Source organism: Symsagittifera roscoffensis, chromosome 1, assembly GCF_963678635.1.
Source record: "Symsagittifera roscoffensis chromosome 1, txSymRosc1.1, whole genome shotgun sequence".
NCBI classification, from domain to species: domain Eukaryota; kingdom Metazoa; phylum Xenacoelomorpha; order Acoela; family Convolutidae; genus Symsagittifera; species Symsagittifera roscoffensis.
The window spans coordinates 1,141,287-1,158,817 of NC_087062.1; the positions used below are offsets into that span (position 1 = coordinate 1,141,287).

Sequence of the window (17,531 nt, forward strand, 5' to 3'; positions counted from 1 at the left end):
TGTGGTTCAATTATCTCTAATAAAAACTCACATTTCAACATTGTATTCCAATTTACTCAAATCGAACTCAAAACATTGATGACTAATAACAAACAACACTATGTACACTATTTACAAATCTCCAAATGAAATTGCAAGATTGCAGTGGATAAATAAGGCTTCGAGATTTAAGGCACTTCATTTTGTGGCGAAATTGCCTTCACAGGTTGCAAGGTGGGCGGCCTATCAGCATGTGCGTCGATTAGCATGTCCAATAACATCATGCTAATGAGCACACATGCTAAGCTGTCAGTTGACATGATTACTCCAAGTTGGTGCCATTTGTTTCACGCTTTCTTCAGATCATCTTCCAGCCCGTATATTTTGGCCTTGAGAGCATGCAAGTCCTCCATAATATGCTTCGTTCTCTTTCCCGTCTTCTTAACATCACTCAACAGCTCCAGGTCTTTGTCTTCTCTGATGAGTGGCTCGGCGAAACTGAGAGTGACCTTGTAGAGATGTCGCTCGACCTCCTTCAGCCTCGTTCGGAGGATGCGGATGTCGTTCTTGAATCCCTCCACTTCCAGGTTCCTCCTCTGCTCTAACTGCTCGTACCTCTGATTCATCAACTGCAATCGCTTCGCCATTTTCTCAGTTCTCTCCTGAACAAAATTCAAGTTTCATTGAACTGGAATAAAGATGTTTTTTCTGTTATAGTTGAGAAAACAACTTAGTGCAAGTGTATCAAATCCGACTGTATCATACAAAATCAAAGGCTAGTTGCTTTTATGTATTTCAGGCGGCTCCAGACGCTACAGAGGTCAATTCTCATTGACAGCCAGGTTGCCACTCATCTCTTTGCATAAACTTTATTTAGACTCACTGAAAACCTGTCTCATTTCAATAGCAGAAATATCAAATGTCAACCTACTCGGAAACACCAAATATACCAAACAGATTCTTTAAAACAGCCAATGTCACCAGAACATATTGATTAAAACTATTGATCCATTCGGGAATACAATCTGTTCGGCTTTTTAGGGAGAACCGCTGTTGTGTCTCTGCTTCAAAATTACATGCTAATTTTGTGGTTCATGCGAAAATTACTGGGCTGTGTAATAAAGCATCAACCTTAAGCATCGACCACGGATCGTGTTGAAAAACTATTAACAGAGGCAAAGCTGCGTTTCGCAAACACAAGTGAGGAAAATGCACCTTTAAAAATCGTTGAGACTAGGAGTAGCACGTTCTCACATCTGTTCCACGACCGCTTGTAATTTTACCAACACTAGCCACCAATAAAGCAGCTACAACTTCTATCAAACTGCCTGTTATGCAGAGAAAATTCGGCCAAAAAACGACCCGTTTTACTCAGCTTAAGTAGCGATTCACCACTTATTTAAAGGAAAAAATTACTACTTGCTCTTTCAATTGAAGTCTTCATCTCCTCAGATTTGGCTGGGTAGATTTCGAAAGAAAAACAAGATTCCAAAATACGATTTAAAAAATCAGAAATTTGACTTTTTCAAAATCCATTAAATTTTCTTTACTAAAGCATGGGAATGGCATCAGCTCTCCACAATCTGACTTTTAGATTAAAGATTTTCGCACCCGATTTTTAAGATTGAACCCTTAAAATTATATTTAGCTAGCAGTTTTCGGGAATTGTGACAAAAATTCTTAAAAAAAAGTAAAAAAGGAATTTTCCGAAGTGCATATCAGTTTTTCTACAAAAATAGGGAAAAACAGATTACGCAGAGAAAATCTGAGCACCATATTAGTTTTAGTGAACTATCAACCTCAGATTCAGCAGACCATATTTTTGACATTTTCTAAGGCCATATTTTTCAAAGAAAACGCAGGGCATAGCCGCTTGTGCAGGTAGGGTTTACAAAACTGATTTTTTCTTTCGGTCAAACTTTTAATCTCCAAGTTGGCAGGCTATTTTTGAGGAAAAATTTTTTTGACAGTGTTTAATTTTTTAAACTTTTTTCTCAAAAAGCACTCTGCCAAATCGGAGATTAAAAGTGGGCTTAATTGCGGCAATAATTTTGCTTCTGCCAAAATTAGAGAAGAGCCATTTGAAAATGAGAGATCCCCATAGTTTGTTCTTTTGATTGAAACCTTTATCTCGCAGATTTATGCATTATGCATAGACTCACTAAAAACCTCTGTCTCAATTCAATAGCAGAAATATCAAATGTCAACTTACTCGGAAACACCAAATATACCAAACAGATTCTTTAAAACAGCCAATGTCACCAAAACATATTGATTAAAACTATTGATCCATTCGGGAATACAATCTGTTCGGCTTTTTAGGGAGAACCGCTGTTGTGTCTCTGCTTCAAAATTACAAGCTAATTTTGTGGTTCATGCGAATATTACTGGGCTGTGTAAAAATGCATCAACCTTAAGCATCGGCCACGGATCGTTTTGAGAAATTATTAACAGAGGCGAAGCTGCGTTTCGCAAATACAAGTGAGGAAAATGCAAAAAAGCTTTACGCATGCAAAACAAAGTGAAATAAGGAAAAGATTAAAAATGCACCTTTAAAAAATCTTTGAGACTAGGAGTAGCACGTTCTCACATCTGTTCCACGACCGCTTGTAATTTTACCAACACTAGCCACCAATAAAGCAGCTACAACTTCTATCAAACTGCCTGTTATGCAGGGAAAATTCGGCCAAAAAACTACCCGTTTTACTCAGCTTAAGTAGCGATTCACCACTTATTTAAAGGAAAAAATTACTACTTGCTCTTTCAATTGAAGTCTTCATCTCCTCAGATTTGGCTGGGTAGATTTCGAAAGAAAAACAAGATTCCAAAAAAAAACTATTTAAAAAATCAGAAATTTGACTTTTTCAAAATCCATTAATATTTCTTTATTAAAGCATGGGAATGGCATCAGCTCTCCACAATCTGACTTTTAGATTAAAGATTTTCGCACCCGATTTTTAAGATTGAACCCTTAAAATTATATTTAGCTAGCAGTTTTCGGGAATTGTGACAAAAATTCTAAAAAAAAGTAAAAAAGGAATTTTCCGAAGTGCATATCAGCTTTTCTACAAAAATAAGGAAAAACAGATTACGCAGAGACAATCTGAGCACCATATTAGTTTTTGTGAACTATCAACCTCAGATTCAGCAGACCATATTTTTGACATTTTCTAAGGCCATATTTTTCAAAGAAAACGCAGGGCATAGCCGCTTGTGCAGGTAGGGTTTACAAAACTGATTTTTTCTTTCGGTCAAACTTTTAATCTCCAAGTTGGCAGGCTATTTTTGAGGAAAAATTTTTTTGACAGTGTTTAATTTTTTAAACTTTTTTCTCAAAAAGCACTCTGCCAAATCGGAGATTAAAAGTGGGCTTAATTGCGGCAATAATTTTGCTTCTGCCAAAATTAGAGAAGAGCCATTTGAAAATGAGAGATCCCCATAGTTTGTTCTTTTGATTGAAACCTTTATCTCGCAGATTTATGCATTATGCATAGACTCACTAAAAACCTCTGTCTCATTTCAATAGCAGATATATCAAATGTCAACTTACTCGGAAACACCAAATATACCAAACAGATTCTTTAAAACAGCCAATGTCACCATAACATATTGATTAAAACTATTGATCCATTCGGGAATACAATCTGTTCGGCTTTTTAGGGAGAACCGCTGTTGTGTCTCTGCTTCAAAATTACATGATAATTTTGTGGTTCATGCGAAAATTACTGGGCTGTGTAATAATGCATCAACCTTAAGCATCGACCACGGATCGTTTTGAAAAATTATTAACAGAGGCGAAGCTGCGTTTCGCAAACACAAGTGAGGAAAATGCACCTTTAAAAATCGTTGAGACTAGGAGTAGCACGTTCTCACATCTGTTCCACGACCGCTTGTAATTTTACCAACACTAGCCACCAATAAAGCAGCTACAACTTCTATCAAACTGCCTGTTATGCAGGGAAAATTCGGCCAAAAAACTACCCATTTTACTCAGCTTAAGTAGCGATTCACCACTTATTTAAAGGAAAAAATTACTACTTGCTCTTTCAATTGAAGTCTTCATCTCCTCAGATTTGGCTGGGTAGATTTCGAAAGAAAAACAAGATTCCAAAATACGATTAAAAAAATCAGAAATTTGACTTTTTCAAAATCCATTAAATTTTCTCTACTAAAGCATGGGAATGGCATCAGCTCTCCACAATCTGACTTTTAGATTAAAGATTTTCGCACCCGATTTTTAAGATTGAACCCTTAAAATTATATTTAGCTAGCAGTTTTCCGGAATTGTGACAAAATTTCTAAAAAAAAGTAAAAAAGGAATTTTCCGAAGTGCATATCAGCTTTTCTACAAAAATAGGGAAAAACAGATTACGCAGAGAAAATCTGAGCACCATATTAGTTTTAGTGAACTATCAACCTCAGATTCAGCAGACCATATTTTTGACATTTTCTAAGGCCATATTTTTTTAAGAAAACGCAAGGCATAGCCGCTTGTGCAGGTAGGGTTTACAAAACTGATTTTTTCTTTCGGTCAAACTTTTAATCTCCAAGTTGGCAGGGTATTTTTGAGGAAAAATTTTTTTGACATTGTTTAATTTTTTTAAACTTTTTTCTCAAAAAGCACTCTGCCAAATCGGAGATTAAAAGTGGGCTTAATTGCGGCCATAATTTTGCTTCTGCCAAAATTAGAGAAGAGCCATTTGAAAATGAGAGATCCCCATAGTTTGTTCTTTTGATTGAAACCTTTATCTCGCAGATTTATGCATTTAATATTTGAGAAAAAGAAATCAACATAAATCGGCGAAAAATCCCCCTACTGAAATTTTCGAAGGCCGTAGAACGTAAGGTGAAATGAAAGAGACTTGCGAAATATACAGGCACAGAGAAGTGCAGCAGATTTTTCCATTAGTACAATTTTTGGAAAATTGGTCAGGACTTTTGAGAAAAATTGAAATTTCTGCGAAGAAAAACAACAAATCCCATAAATTTTCATAATACATGTTTTTCAAACAGGACCTAACACTAGTCAAAAATAAAGCAGCAAAATATGCCAATAAGTTGTTATGCTTAAATAAGCTAAAATATGATCAAATTTAAATATACCAAAAATTCCACCAAATGTGCTGTTTTATTTGCACTTAGTTTGGAAAAAAATCTTCGTAATAATACACGGTTTTCTTGTGTAATCATCATCAAGACCAGTATTGTTACACAGAGGCGAAACTCTAACTGCCGCACAAACAGGCCAAAACAAAGCGCTAAATTATTCGAAAAATTACACACAACACTTGCTTTCGCAAGTGTAAAAAACAAGCATTGCCAAAGAAAACATGAGAAAAAGCGGACGTTGCGTCAAAAAAGCTAGAGTTACCCTAAACAGTTCCTTTCCGATGTCTCCCTCCTCCCTCACTCTGCCCATTTCATCCTCCAGCTGGATGATCTGTTCCCTGTACATGTCCGACAGCTTCTGGCTCTGTTCCAGCTGTGTCTGCAGACTGGCTATTGTGTCCTTCTGACTTACACTCTTCACCTCCAGGTCATGGATGGACTCACTTAACCTCTCCACCTATACACACATTAAAATACATCAATAAGAAGGATACATCAAACTGATCCAACTTCTCTGTATAAAGCACATGGCCGAGATTGAAAAGCCTTGATGAATGCAGGGACTGGTTTTTTTTCAAATTTCAAGTTTCATAGAGAAAACTACATCATCAAAAAGCGTTTTGAATTTCGAAAAACTTTAATGATTAACAATTTCAGCCCTCTTAAATTGAGTGTTTCATTTCGCCCGACAATCCTTACGGGACTTTTTTTGAGATATTAGGGGGCGAACTCTGCGAGGAACGAAATTTGTGAGACCCTTCAACTATGGATCAGCATATTTTCGAAAAAAAGGATGCAAGAAAATTGAAAATTTTCTTTTTGCTTGCACGCGATTTTTTTCTTCCAAAACTCTGATTAAATAAAAACTGTTTCTGTTCGGAATCGGACACTGATTAGAGTATGAAAGGAGTATTCACTTTTCTGTGCTGCGATGTGGCCAGTTTGTCCTTGAGCTGGTCTAACTCCCTCAACAGTCTGTCCTTCTCGTGGATCCACTTCGTCTCCGCCTGTCTCGTCGCCATCTTTGTGTCCAGGTGTTCCTTCGTAGCCGCATGCAGTAGCTCCTGCACTCTCCTCAACTGTTCCGACAACTCCCCATTTCTGGCTGTCTCTCGCTTCTGGATCGCCTCGTGCTCCTCCTGGCGCACCTACAATTCCAATTTACTCCTAGGCCCACAAGCAACAAAACAAATCCAATTTAAAAAGACTGAAACGAGCCCCGAATGGAAAAATAAAGGAGCAATAATTGAACGTCTTCGTCAGTTTGTAGCGAACAACCAATTTGATGATCAGTCAGTAGCTTCACATCTCATTTTCAGCTTTGAGTTGTACCTAAAATTTACCCGATTTTTGGGAAAACTCAACACTTGCAAAAGCAATAATAAATCTTTTCGATTATTATTTGGTTTGGTTGAAGACAACATGGGATTAAAATCATTATTTATTCTTCCTATCAATCAAGCTGTTTTGGAAATTTGATTCTTCAATTTTTCACCAAATACTCACTTTTAAAAACAAATACTTACTGGTGGTTTTATCGTCTCGGTGTTCACTTGGTTTCATTTCATTCTTTCTTTTCTTGTAATTAAAATAAACTCTATTCAACTCACTTTTCGGTCCTCCAGCAGAGCACTGACTTGATCCTTTGCAAGTTTCACCTGGTCTTCCATCTGTGCCTGCAAAGCTTCGATTTGCAACTTCAACATCTCAACATCCTCTGACTTCCTCTCCATCTCAGCCGAGACAGCCACTGCCTTCTTAGACTTCCCTGAGCTGGGCTTGGATGACATTCTGGATGACTTCTGTTGGATGGTGAATTTCGATGGGAAGTTCACACTTGAATCTGATGTAGTATTCAGAGAACTATTTCCTGCATTCTGCGTGAACAAAAACAAACCTTGATCATTCTATCCCACAAGTTGGACATGTAAAGAAGTTGAACTATAAGGTCCTGGGAGCCAAAAAAAATCAACGTAGATAACGAATAATTAGCGAGACGGGTGGTATACAAGTTTCCGTTCTTTAGCAGATGATTCTCAGGCTAGTTCGGAGCCATTTGAAATCTGAACTTACCTTTCCTGTCTTACTAGATGCTACTCTTCTTAAGGATATATCGTCTCCATTACCCCCCATCTCAGACCGAAAAGAATCATTGCAGAAACTGTTTTGAGGCCGTTTATATTGTGGAATGATGACTTTGGCAGGGGGTTCTTTGTGGAAGTAGGTGACGTCACCGCCTCCTCCTTCGGTGCCTGTGAGTGACAAGAGATGCTGAATTTTCTTTCGATCTTCCAACTCACGCAGTTTCAGTCGATCATTTTCGGCATAAAGTCGCAGTACCTAAACACAAACACCACTGACTGATTTAACAGGTCTTTTGGGTTATATAGCAATCTTTAAAGAGTAAATTTGAATTTCGAGTAAAACAAACGAATAAGATGTGCCAAAAATATTCTACTAACAAATTAATTACAATAAACCTTTGAGTCAGCATCCAACTAAAGCAAGTATAACAGAAACGACCCATTCAGCTGCGAAAAAAATTATTACGATTACAGAGTGCTCTCTGAGGAAAAAATCTGAATTGCGGGCCTTGAAAAGATTGCATGACTTTTGGTCTTGGAGAAAGTAAATAAGACGTCCATGTGAAACATGCATTTGAAAAAGGTTCAATAATAATTAAAATTCAGAAGGCAAAAAAATCAACACGAGTGTGAACTTATTTCAAAATTTTACCCTCACAAACAAGCGACCTTAAAAAGTGAAAACTCACTTCATTTATTAACACTTAAAAGCTCACAGAGTAAGTTCGAATCAAAATTAGAACGAGAGCAACATTTGTTAAGGCTGCTCAACACGACACAACCATAGCAAGGCCAGCTAGCCGACAGAAAATGAGAGGAGAGTCGAAAAAGTTAATTTAAAAAATTGTCTGAAAACACCACGTATAGTTTTGTCTTCAGTAAAGTTGAATAAGCTCAAAACATGTCAAAAAAGATAATTTCCAGCGTTAACTAGTAATTAAACAAACATTCCCAAATAATAACCAAGCCAACAATACTTGGGTAGACGACAATTGACTCGAAATAAAATGGTTGCTATAAAATTTTTTGAGCTATTGAGTTTTTCAAATCCAAGTTTTTAACAACTTGATTAGCCGAATTCAACCTTACAAAGGAAAAAAATCAAATTTAAAAACCAAAAATTATCAATATTTGGGAACGTAATATTAACAAAAAATTACGAAATGGGTAGTATAAAGAAAACTGTAAGCATTATTTTGATGATGAAACAAACTAGTCTTGCGAATCACACGAAACAAAACGAGGACAAAGAAAGCAAGACTGCTCGTATCAGGGCGAAGCCCTGAATGTTCCGACTGCCTTTTAAGGTTTATGGAGCAGTAATAACCTAAAAAAATTTGATGTTAAAAAATAAAATTACTTTTTTTTTCTAAAATTTGAATTTTTTAAATGAAAATCATCCCCCCACACGCCAAATAAAGTACAAAAGGAAAAATTTCGCTCCTTGTAACAAATCAATTATGGCAAATAAGCTTCTTTCAACCAATTTGGAACGATTTCTAAGACGGATTAAATCTCCGCTTACACGTTAATAGCGCTAAATATATTGCGCGTTAATTGTCCCAAATTGGCCAAAATGGCAACCTTTAAACCCCCATAACTTTACGAAAAATGATCACAGGTGAAATATCTTTTCAAATTTAAGCTCAGGACAACAATACCTTTCGAATGATATAAAAAAATTCAGTCAAAAGTGGCTAGTTAAAAAGTCGAAATTTGTCTGAAGAAAAAAAAACCCACCCCGAGCAATAATATTCCGTTACTTTCGTATCGAAAGTCGGAACAATAATTATGATTGAAAGTAAACGAAAAGCAAATCAAAAAATGAAAAACTTCGAAAAACCAAGTTTTTGTCAAGAAAAACATTATATTGCGAAAAAACTGGCCTGAACCGTATTATCTGCCGCATCAGAAAAAAGATTTGCGAATGACAGACAAAGCCGAGCTTTCGAAAAAAAACATCTTTGAAGCCGACAAAAATAAGCAGACGGCGATAGTCTAAAATAGCCGAAGTTTTTCAGTTTGCAAAAAAAACAGGCCCCGACTGCAATCGAACTCTCGCGCTTTGCCGTCTCGAGTGAGTGTGATACCACTGCGTTATACTGCGCAGAACATTAGCCGGATAAACCATTTCAGCAAAAACTATACAGAATCGGAAAAGCTATAATTAAAAATTAAAAAACGAAATCGAAATGACTTTCATTGTGTTAGAGATCGATTAAGCAGAAAAAAGTCTACGCGGTCGAAAAAAATAAAGCTTTTTCCGAGAAAATTTCAGCTTGCTAAAATTACAGTCCTGACCGTCGTCGAACAACGGACCTTTGTCGTCGTAGACTTGTGGAGTATCTTCACCAAATGAACAAAACTAGTAATTCTATATACTATTAAGTAAGCTAATGAATTCTGTGATCGGAACTGCTAGTGAGCAAATCGATTGATCGTCCGCAAATGTTCCATCTCAAATAAGCAGCGCGCACATGTTGAGCACCAAGGAAGTGTGCATAATTCACTCCAGAAAACTAATAAATTGCCAACTTTCAAACCTCAAAATTCACAAACTGATTGCAGGTTAAAAATCATTTATGACAATATAAAGTCAAAAGTGCTGATAAAAGTTGCACCATACTACGCTATGCTCGTGTAAAAAACTTTTCAAAAAAAACCAAAATATTATACAAAGAAAGTTTTCAGCCAAACAAGACTGCTCGTATCAGGGCGAAGCCCTGAATGTTCCGACTGCCTTTTAAGGTTCATGGAGCAGTAATAACCTAAAAAAATTAAATGTAAAAAAATAAAATGACTTTTTTTTCAAAAATTTGAATTTTTTAAATGAAAATCATCCCCCCACACGCCATATAAAGTACAAAAGGAAAGATTTCGCTCCTTGTAACAAATCAATTATGGCAAATAAGCTTCTTTCAACCAATTTGGCACGATTTCTAAGACGGATTAAATCTCCGCTTACACGTTAATAGCGCGAAATATATTGCGCATTAGTTGTCCCAAATTGGCCAAAATGGCAACCTTTAAACCCTCATAACTTTAGGAAAAATGATCACAGGTGAAATATTTTTTCAAATTTGAGCTCAGGACAACAACACCTTTCGAATGATGTTTTAAAATTCCGTCAAAAATGGCTAGTTAAAAAGTCGAAATTTGTCTGAAGAAAAAAAAGCCCACCCCGAGCACAAATATTCCGTTTCTTTCGTATCGAAAGTCGGAACAATAACGCGAACAAATAACAAACTGATCTGAAATTACATCAAATCGCAGTTGGATAAATTACAACTAGCGTAAAACTAATTTCAAATAGAACGGGTATTTTAAATACACACATTCTCGAAATATGTCTTTTGCTGTTTATATCAGTGTTGACTCATGTTGAGTAATTCTTTTAGGCAAGTTGCTGACTTGAAACAAGGACAGCCACTTACTGTGCCAGTTGCAGCTCCCTCTTTTTTTCAAACAAGGTCTTAAAGCTATAACTAAAGCCTAGTCGATGGGCATAGTAACTTAGGCATATTTCACTTAGTTTTCTTCGAAACTTGAATAGGTGAATACAAAATTTTTCAAAACTATCAAACTCTTTGAGTGTTTTTTCATTTTCCATAAACTTTTTACTCTAAGAAATCGCTTTAAAAATTTTCAAAAGCTCTGAAATTTAATTGGACTGGAGTAAAAAACAAGTTTTCGCGGCCTGAACAAAAATTATCATTATAAGCCTGCTCTCTCGCTTTAACCGCTCGAAATTAGACTTCCCTTAAATTCATTAGATTTCCGATTTGATAACACTTGGGCATCACAAGCGCAATAGAGCCATGGGGGTCAATATCTACAAAAGTGTTAGTTTTCACCTGTTCGCGTTCCTGAAATAGGTAAACTTGCATATCACTCAAAGACTTCTGAAGCTGTACAATTTCTTCTTCGCGCTGTCTAATCTCACAGTTTAGTTTCTCCTGGTCTTCAAATCCGGCTTTGAAAGTGTCTAGTTTACCAGCAAGTTTCTCAAATTCATTGTCATATTGGGAAATTTTCATCCGGTAATAGTCCAACAAATCTTTGCTGGGTCGCAAATTTGCCAAACGAGTGTTGACAGACGGATAAATTGTGAGATTCGCTTCATCTTCAAGCTCTTCTGGTATTGTTTCCTCATTTGATAGCAGGGTCTCTTGTAGAGACGGTGCAGCCATCGCAGAACTAAAAAAAAAGCTACTACAATATAATTAGCTTTTTAACTTTTAACTAGTTCAACCCTCACATCATTCTCAAAAACCAAACACAACGCTTAAAAGTATCAAGAAAGCGTAAAAACCCTGAAGTACTATCAACGAAAACTTGAAGAAGAACAAACCAGCTTTGTTCACTTAATTTTTGCATTTGCTGGAGGACCAGCACCAGGTTCTACAAAAACAATCAAGAAACTGCAGAAAAACCAATCGAAAACAAAATGATTCATACTGCGACACAATAAAATTGATAAGAACAGAAACAAGCTTTGCAATCTCGAGGAGCCGAAGTCAATGCATCCGGGGTGTAAGAAACTGAAAAACAAAAATAGACAAGAAAATAGTAATATTGCGACCATCGCGGATATTAAACTTTAATTTACATTACTACAGATGTTATAAAAAAGAGTATGAAAAACTGTAAGCTAATCGCTGATGTATTTATAAAGCGGTGGTATGACTCTGTTCAACCTGAGCATGGACTTTCGTATGACGAAGGCCCCCTTATAAATTTAAACCAGTTCAGAAAATTGAATCCAAATTTTGAAAGACAGTACTTACTGAAAAATTATTTGCTGACGACTCAACAAAACTTGGCTGCAAAAATGAGCCATCAACGGCGAGAAAAATTGTCAAAAACGTCCTGGAAAGATATGAGGAAAAATACCATGACGGAAAGAAAAAGGAAACAGAATTCTGGATTGGTAAGATTTCTGGATTGGATGCTGGGCACTTTCATTGGCAAGAAAAAAGACCGAGAGGCGCGAGTGAAGAAAGGTTTCTTTGCATGGAGTAAAGTAAAGAAGTGTTTCTGCACCTCAAAGCTAAGCAAGAGGACAGTTGATAGTGCAGAGAATAGTAGAAGCCACAATAAAACTTGACACGAACACCAGAAAATGGTTGGTCAGTAAGTGAGACTAACAAACTACAGTCAAGTGGTACCGGCACATCTGGAAAACTACGGGAAAGGGTTAACGCTTAAAAGAATGTAGAAAGAAACATGAACGACATACGGTGCCAACTGGAAATTACTTCCATTAGGGCAAAAAGCGAGAAGAGAGCCCTGGAGCGCCTAAGATATATCCTTAGACTCTCGAACAACCACTATGTCAAGAAAGTTGTACTAGGCCAATGCCACGAAACACCGAAAGCAAGAAGAGCCAACAGGGGTGTGGTACAGTACTGGAATAAAATTGGTGAGAAGCGGGTAATAGGTTGGACTAACCTAGAAAACGCGACATGAAATAGAAAATCATGGAAAGCTGAAGAAAAGAGAACCATAAAAGTCATTGAAGAATGGGAGAACGCAATGTGCTTATGGAGGAGAGGGAAAAACCAATAAGAACGCAGACAATGCCGAGAGAAACAATCAGCTACATCTGTAGATGGGATGAATGTGACATAAAATGCAAAACAGCGGCGGGCAGATTACAACGTGAGCGTAGAATGCATCGAGCGAATAATTCAGAGAACTGGTATGCATAGGAGTCTTGCGACAGAATGTTCGAGAAAAAGAGTGCCCTTACGAACCATGAACAGAAATGCAAGAAAGATGGAGGAGCGATGAAGATTTAAGGAAGGATTGATTGTCAGATTTGCAGGAAGAATATCACGAAAACGAACCTGGCGAGACACCAAAAGGGGAGAGCATGTAAGCCTCACCAGGGCGTGTAACTCTGGAACGACACAACAATTTGTTTATAAGCCCCGACTCCGAGGCTCCGATGGCGCGTAACCGTAAGAAGAAATAGAAGATCCAGTTCAGAAAATCGAATCGAAATTTAACTTTTTCCTCTCTCAGTGCTTTTAGTTTCTCCCTACAAAAATGACTCTGCAACACAAAATACGAAAAATTCGAGAAAATTTCAAGAAAAGAATTACATATACAAGTCAAAATATCTCAAATAAAAGGACTTATCTGGTGGTCTTAACGTGCCAGTTTTTGTAAATTTTCCAGCGGATTGAACTCTTTCTGGAATACATTTTCAGAAGAATTAACTGGTAGTGCGATGTGAAACGTTCTCAGCTTTGAGTTGAAAATTTTTCAAAACGAACTCTTTGATAAGTTTTTCAAAACAATCAGCTCAAAAGGTAAAATCGGAATGCCATCTTCAAAAAAAAATAGAATATATTCAAGAAACGAGAAATTAAATAACTTGTAGTTCCGCAAAGAAATTGGTAATACTACTACTTGTGCCATTCCGCCGGATTGGCACAGTCGAACACTCCGACGAGAACAAAAGGGACGTTAATGACGTTAAAAACGAACTGGTGATGAAAACGAGGGTCAGAATATTCTGGAATTTTTAAATTTTCGATTGTCAACAGATTATTTCCCGGAAACATAGAAAACGGCCATATGCCAGTCGGTCAAATTTGGAAGTTTAACTTGAACGTTTAATATTGATTTTGGGGGACAAAAGTAATTTTTTTTAAATTTCGAATTGAGCATATCTACTACTACTACTACTAAAAGAATTTATTCCCTTTAAAATATAAAGGCATCAAACAAAAGAAACGGTATGATTATGTACACAAAACATCACGAACGGCAATTTATGCAATGGCAACAAAGTAGCATTGAACAAGAGTTGTTTAAGTTGAACATATCACTTCTATTTTTCAGATAGATTTTCAATTTTGCTTTGAAAGTCTCAGGCGATTAGAAAGTGTCGGCTATGTTGTTTGCTGAAATCATGTTGGCATACCGACAGACGCGATAGAAGAAAAATTGCTATGTAAAGAAGAATCGAAAATTCTGGGTTGTTGAAAGCTTAGGGCGTGAGCTATTGCGAAGGTCTTTGGCTGCAAAGGTAAAACTTATGTATCTGTAAAGGTCGAAATCAAATTGATTAGTCAGGACTCGATTAAGAAAACACATATCATGTAATAGACTTGGGCGAAGTACAATTGGATATTTTAGACATAAACAAAAATTTTAGTCAAAATACCGATGCGCTTAGCTCGGATGGTTTGCATCCTTCTGATGGGGGTGTTGAAATTTTGGTGCAAAGTTTTAGAGATTCTTTTAGAGGTTCTGATATTAATGCAAACACATGTGAGATTACAACCCGCCCCAGGATGAAGCAAACCCAACAATCATCAAATTTAGATCCAAAAACGGCAGAAATGTTACAATTTTTCCAAAACGGTGCAAAATTTTTTTAGGAAATACTGGTTTCGCATTTTTTCTTGGTGCAAACTTTGGCGATTATTTAATTTATTTAACTTATTATGCTGAATATTAAATTCTGGTTGTTTTGTGCAATTTTTCTAATTTCCAAGGCTCAGATGGAAACTAAAGAAAAAACTATCTAAGCTGCCATCAAAAGATATTATCATCGAAATGTGGGATAAATGAGCGGAGAGCTACCACACTGACTCATCTTTTCCTTTTTGCGTTGTTACTGACCCAAAGTGGGGATGTTGAAAAAAAACCCGGTACTATTGAAACCATTGAAACAGTCTACGGTATCTGCTCAAAAAATTGTGCAAATCTTAAATTTGTTCATTTGAATTTTCAAAGTATTATTAGAAAACGGATGCAATTGAAAAAATTTCTTGATGATATGGGCGAAAATACAATAATAGAAATTTCCGAAACGTGGCTTAAAAAAAAGATAGTGACAATTTATGGAATTTCCAACCTAGAACGCATGCGATGTTCAGATATGATAGGCAATCAGCGGTAAAAAAGAAAGGCGGTGGCGTTTTGTTATATATACCAGTCAAATTGGCTCCGAAATTGAGGCCTGATTTAAATTTATTTGATAAAAAAAAATATGAGTCAGTGTGGGTTGAGTGCAAATCTACATTTAACATTTCCAGTAGAGAAAAAATGTTAGTTAATTTAAGTTATAACCCAAGCAGATCAAACTTTATTGATTTTTGGAACAATTAACGCTTAACATAGATAATGCATTTTCAGTTTCTAATAAAATTACGCTTCTGGGTGATTATAACATAAATTATCTGGATAGCAAAGAAAAAGAAAATTTAGATTCTATAATTATTCCATATGGATTGAAGGTTTTTTGTCCATACGATGAGACCAGAATTAGTTCCTCAACAAAAACTCATATCGACTACATAATCAGTGACTATGAAACAAACGGCATTGAATTTTGTTTTGATACACCTTATAAAACCGACCATTTTGCTTCATTTATTTTAACGGATATAAAATGCGGCAAAATTTTACCGAGGATAATTTCGACTTTCAATAAGAAAAATTATCAGAAAAATGAATTTTGCAATTCACTCGCCGCTCTTCCTTGGTATCTCTTATATCAATGTACAGACGCACAAAAAATGTTCTCGACGATGATTTATTTAATTTCTTGTGCTCTACAGCAACATGCTCCTATCGAAAAAAAGTTTGTTCGTAATTTTAATCCAAAAAACGTGTTGAAAACGGAATGGTTCGATTAAGAATGTCAGCAATTGTTGAGTAAGAAACAGAATTCACTCAGATCATATCGCAGTAAAAAAAAAGCGATAATTGGTCAAAGTACCAGTTTTTACGTAATCAAATGAGCCAATTGATTAGAAGTAAACAACTCGAACACATTGTTTTTCACTTCTCAGCACTATCCAACAAAAATGGAAATATATTAACCAAGTTAGAGGTACATGTTCTGGCAACAATCGAATTACAGTTTTACGAAATTCCTTCAGTGAAATGATAACCCAAGACAAAAAAATTGCCAACCATTTGAATTATATTTTTTCAAACTTAGGCGAATTTTTCGGCGCTAAAAAGCCTCCGAATTACAACAAATCTGCCTCTGAATCTGCACCTTTCCATTTTCAACACAATACAGTGGAGCAATGCTTTGATATAGTTCGAAAAATCAATGTTAGAAAACCTCTCGGACCTTGTACCGTACCTGCTTGGGCAATCATTGACGGTCAATCAGTTATAGTTCCACATTTAACTTTTGTCATAAATACTTGCTTAGATGAGAACAAGTTCCCGATCGAACTGAAAAAAGCAAACGTAACCCCTTTGTTAAAAAAAGATGACCCAATGGATGCAAAAAATTATCGGCCAATATCAATAACTTGTGCTTTTTCTAAAATTTTTGAAAAAATTTTACATGCCCAAATAACAGAACAGCTTGACAAATTTCAAATAATGACACCATTTCAATTCGGATTTCGCAAAAACATTTCAACACAAGATGCTCTTGTTTATGTGACAGAAAGTATTCGAAATCAAATAGATTCAAAAAAAAATCGTACATGCAGCTTTATTAGATCTGTCCAAGGCTTTTGATTCTTTTTCGCATGAAGTTTTAATTGAAAAAATGCTTTCTCTCGGTTTTTCAAATGGAGCAAATGCTTTAATTGCTAGCTTCCTAAACAAACGTAATCAAAGAGTAAACGTCAATGGAATTTTTTCAGACTTGATTGAAATAAAACGAGGTGTCCCACAAGGAACGGTACTTGGTCCGTTGTTGTTCAATTTATATGTTAATGACATACAAGAGCGATTATATGAAGGTTGTACTTTAGTTCAATATGCTGACGACTGTATGGTTTTTTCCTCTTCTATAATTTCTGAGGATGCTTTGAATCGATTGCAAAAATCACTCAATAATCGAACGGAACTTTTTGCAGCGAACCAATTGAATCTGAATGCATCTAAATCGGAATTTATAACATTTTGTCAAAAAAATGATAGCAAAAATGTGGATACTGATAAACTAGTAATTAGTGGGCATTATGTAGCCAAAAAATCAGAATGCAAATATTTAGGCATAATTCTTGATTCAAGTTTATCTTTTCATGCTCAAATCAAAACAATTCTCCAAAAAATGGCCCAAGGGATTAAAACTATTGATACAATTGGACAACAACTGCCGACATTATCATTAGTTGCCTTGCTTCATTGTCTTGTTTTATCACATTTAGATTATTCAGTAATTTTTTTACAACAAATTAATGCTACTTTGATGCTATCTCTAGAGAAACAATTGAACTGGGCGCTAAAAAGAACATATTTCAGATCGAAATTTAAATCTTCTTCACTTCTTCGCATTAGCAAATCGTTCATTGGAATCGAAAAAAGAATTGAGTTAAAGTGTATAACATACTTATACCAATATCTTACAAACAAAAAGAAGGCTTT

General features: G+C 36.0%; 2 protein-coding genes across 2 annotated transcripts in view; both read right to left on the bottom strand.

Moving 5' to 3' along the window:
• LOC134856923 (large ribosomal subunit protein mL43-like) overlaps positions 1-17,531 on the bottom strand; it is an 85,239-nt gene that overhangs the window by 12,292 nt on the left and 55,416 nt on the right. The window lies entirely within an intron of this gene.
• LOC134856921 (coiled-coil domain-containing protein 77-like) lies at positions 28-11,378 on the bottom strand. Its single transcript, XM_063873212.1, has 6 exons — positions 11,027-11,378; positions 7,162-7,428; positions 6,699-6,965; positions 6,006-6,236; positions 5,351-5,545; positions 28-641 (listed from the first exon to the last, which is right to left on the bottom strand). Exons 1-6 carry the CDS (start codon positions 11,360-11,362, stop codon positions 327-329), a joined length of 1,611 nt encoding a protein of 536 aa, XP_063729282.1. The 5' UTR covers positions 11,363-11,378; the 3' UTR covers positions 28-326.